The 3,931-nt window shown below is 39.3% G+C and overlaps 1 protein-coding gene across 1 annotated transcript; it reads left to right on the forward strand.

The window, feature by feature from the left end:
* Positions 1-243: 243 nt before the first annotated feature.
* spag1b (sperm associated antigen 1b) lies at positions 244-2,698 on the forward strand. Its single transcript, XM_039688901.2, has 5 exons — positions 244-329; positions 867-1,001; positions 1,389-1,548; positions 2,030-2,148; positions 2,312-2,698. The coding sequence occupies exons 2-4, from the start codon at positions 889-891 to the stop codon at positions 2,144-2,146; spliced, it is 390 nt and encodes a 129-aa protein (XP_039544835.2). The 5' UTR covers positions 244-329; positions 867-888; the 3' UTR covers positions 2,147-2,148; positions 2,312-2,698.
* Positions 2,699-3,931: the final 1,233 nt, after the last annotated feature.

The following is a 3,931-nucleotide window of genomic DNA, read 5'->3' on the forward strand; positions in this document are numbered from 1 at the left end:
CTCATCATGAAACACTAGGAGCTTTGATTGGTGGTGTTTGAGTGAGAAGTTATTTTTTGTCATTTGAAGATGTGTGTTTTGATACTCAGCGGATCTCTGAGCGTACAGAGCGACATCGTCCGCTAATGTGAATGTGATGCTAGTTATGGCTATAACTTATAATAGTTACTATCAGTACAGTTCTCCTTTAGTCTTTTGTGTTTGTCACGCCTGCAGCACAGCTGAGCCACGCCCACTCTCTGTTTGGGTTGCCACGGTAACCTGACGCGGCTGATCGCTCGTGCTGGAATCAGGGAAAGTGCAGGAAACTGCGTGTGTATCGCGGTTTGGTGAGTTAAGAGTCTCAAACTCAGTCAGTCATTATCAGAGATATTTATCTGCGTGTCTGTAGTTTGGGGACTGAAATAACTGTAATTTAGCCATAAGTTAAATATGACCAGCTCTGTTGCGGCTTTGTTTAAATACAGTCACTATAACCAGCTAATATAATTGTCTGTGTGTGTGTGTGTGTGTGTGTGTGTGTGTGTGTGTGTGTGTGTGTGTGTGTGTGTGTGTGTGTGTGTGTCTGTCTGTCTGTGTGTAACGTTACATATTTAAGCATATTTTGGGGACAAATTTCTGCAGAAGCGCGCTAACCCTGACAAAAACTCCATTTGGGTTCCATTCTTACAGGAAAACCGTATAAAGTATTTTTTTAAGTGTACGAATGCAGAGTTTTCTTGCTTTCTTGTTTGTGCGTGTGTCGCAGGCACTGATCTATACAATGACATTATACGTATATATATATATACACATATCATCATCATCTATTATTATCATTATCTATTATTATCTATTATATACCATTATCATATCATTCTATATAGATCAGCGGTCGCAGGTGTCATCATGAGTGCTCCAGGCTCCAGCTGCGTGTCGGTTCCTGTGGATCATCTCGATTACAGCTTCATCCAGAGCTGCTCAGACCTCAGATATCTGGAGAAGATCCTGAGAGTTCTGCGGTGAGACCCGTCTGTCTGACTATCTTTCTGACTATCTCTCTGTCTGTCTGACTATCTCTCTGTCTGTCTGACTATCTCTCTGTCTGTCTGACTATCTCTCTGTCTGTCTGACTATCCCTCTGCCTATCTGACTATCTCTCTGTCTGTCTGTCTGTCTGTCTGTCTGTCTGTCTGACTATCTGACTGTTTGTTGTATTGTAAAAACTTGCGACAATGAGACAGTTGTCTTTATCACTCTCTGTGTGTTCCACTCTCTGTCTGTCTGTCTCACTCTCTGTCTGACTCTGTCTGACTCTCTGTCTGTCTGTCTGTCTGTCTGTCTGTCTGTCTGTCTGTCTGTCTGTCTGTCTGTCTGTCTCACTCACATGTGCTGCTGGTGTTCCTCAGGTCTGGACTGGAGGGCTTTTACCCTCATCTGATTGAGTTCTGTGAGAGACACATAGAGAAACTGGACCCAAAGTGTCGAGTCCTGAGGAAGGAGAATCGCGCCGCAACCGCTTCCTGTTTCTCCACAGAGGAATGGAGGAACATCTCTGAAGACCTGCAGGTTAAACCCACAAACCCCCAACATAACAGAACATTAAACATTATATTCATTTAGTTCAAAAATACTCAAAGCATGCTGGGAACTACAAATCTGTTGTAAGATTCAATCGAGTTCTGATTCATATCATTTATTGAGTTCACATAACGTTCCTCTATTAAGTGCAATGAACAGTGACCCATATTTGAGTGTAATGAACTCATTTCATTTAGTAAATTTGTGAATCTGTAAAATCTGTTTGATTCCTTTGCACACACTGTAGAACATTTTAAGGGGTATTATGTAAATAATATACTTTAAAGAAGAACATTTATCTTAAAAGGAAAATCTAAAACAATAATTCAGACTTTTTTGGGGGGAAAATTTTGTGCCATCATAACATCCTTTAAAGAAGGTACATTACATTCATAATTATGATTTTTAATAATCCCATGCACTCAGGCATGTGTATTCTCTGATCTGAGTTTTGTGGTGTGTTACACAGATGTGGGAGAGGAGTATCAGGTCAGATGAAGCGGAGCTGAAGCGAAGCCCCATATCCAGCGACACCGAAAACCTTCCTCCAGTTCGTCCTCACACGGCCCTCTTCAGGAAACACTGAGAGTGTGTTAAAGTTGTTAAAGTTAATGAGTTAATTCAGTGAATAATTCAGGCATGATTGAGCATTATTGAAGACATCTGATGTTAACAAGCCTATCAAATGAATGTCAAATGTCAAAGCCTAACACAACACAAATCAAAGTATGTTTGTTCTTCTCTGTTTCAGCTCTGCATTGTGGTGCATTCTGGGTAGTTGCTGTGTCATTGGCTGTGTGGCTTCTTCAGTTCAGCACTGACTAATCAAAATCATCTTATTTTATCATTTTTAACCACCACTACAATGTTTCTGTACTGTATGTTCCCCTTAGTCATGGAAAAAGCACATATTGTAGGACAACGTACTTCACACTAGGGATGGGGAAATGAAGCTTCATGAAGCAATGAGGCTTTCCCTTGACTGTTCCGGGAAAATATTCAAAGCTTCGAGAGTGTCGAGAACAGCGCCATCTGGTGCTTATTTAAAATAAAGCAGCCAGAAGCTCTGACAGATGAAGCAACCACAACACACTACAGAGTTTCAATGTTATGTGTACAAATAAAAACCTTACATGTTTGTGTTTGATTTGTTCATTTAATAAATTCATTTTCCCATTAAAGTGTGGCAATAAAATATAATATGAGCTTATATAATTCAATAAAATTTAATGTAGACTTACTCTATCTCTGTGTACACACACATAATGAATATAACATTGTCTGATAGGATCATCTGTTTTTAAATGTATGACACTTGGCAGTGATAGTGCTTATGTAACTGTAGGAATGGCAGAAAGGTGATAAAGTTTTTAGTTATTTTTATTTAGAAATAAAAGCTGTTTCACAGTGTTGGGGCTGAGTCTATTTCTCCTCTTACACAGTAATTCCCCAGCCTTAGAGAACACTCTTTCACATGGCTTTCTGGAGCTGTGCAGTCTCATGTAAAGCTCTGAAATGCCTCAGCATGGATGATGTGTTGTTTCCATAAACAAGCTCTTTGTCACACACCAAACATCTCACCTTCTAAAAAATGTTATATTAAAGTAATAAATTACTTACAAGAATAAAATAAGTAAAATGTTAAATTATATATATATATATATATATATATATATTCATACATACACACATACATTGGAGGCTATAAGCTCAAAATGTTCCCAGATAGGGGAAGTCTTCCTTTTTGTGGCTGTTGCCATTGCTCTAAATACAAACCCTTCGCCAAACACCAACACTCTATCCCCTCTCTCCTAATCCCACCCTAAATCCAAATACCAACACCAAATTACCTTAAATCCACCAAAGTGCAAAGATTTTTCAAAACAAAAAGACAAAACAAAAAAGAATAGACTAGAATTGGTTATTTAATGAATTATATTTATTAACTTTCAAAGTACAGTGCTCTCCTCAAACACCCGACTGAGGCAACAAATGAGATCTGGAGCCTTCTGACCATAGATATCTATCTGACACCCAAAGCGAAACTCGCACGTGATCGGACAGAAGGTGAGGCTTCGTTTGTCATCGATCACGTGACTCTGGGATAAGCAATACACACCCCGATATGGGGCTTCACTAGAAATTGTGTTGCATATGTGATACGTGCATCGAAGCTTCAGTGTCATATGTAACATCACTAATTTAAATGTAGTGATCGTAATCCAAGGCTTTCTGAAGCATTTTTAGGCTTTCATCAAATTGTGCCACTCCTTGATCCCAGTTTCACCGTCTTCATTAACACAACACAGCTGAACCTCATGAACTAGTCAGGTCTCCATTCTCTCCCAGTTCGTTACTATGGTTACTGTCG

This window comes from Pimephales promelas, chromosome 12, assembly GCF_988280905.1.
Source record: "Pimephales promelas chromosome 12, fPimPro1.hap1.1, whole genome shotgun sequence".
NCBI classification, from domain to species: Eukaryota; Metazoa; Chordata; class Actinopteri; order Cypriniformes; family Leuciscidae; genus Pimephales; species Pimephales promelas.

What these genes read in the sequence shown, in the direction of transcription:
- spag1b (XM_039688901.2), top strand. Translation starts at nt 889, where the DNA reads ATGAGTGCTCCAGGCTCCAGCTGCGTGTCGGTTCCTGTGGATCATCTC. An exon ending in AAGATCCTGAGAGTTCTGCG is followed by an intron (nt 1,002 to 1,388) that starts GTGAGACCCGTC and finishes GGTGTTCCTCAG; the next exon opens with GTCTGGACTGGAGGGCTTTT. An exon ending in ACATCTCTGAAGACCTGCAG is followed by an intron (nt 1,549 to 2,029) that starts GTTAAACCCACA and finishes TGTGTTACACAG; the next exon opens with ATGTGGGAGAGGAGTATCAG.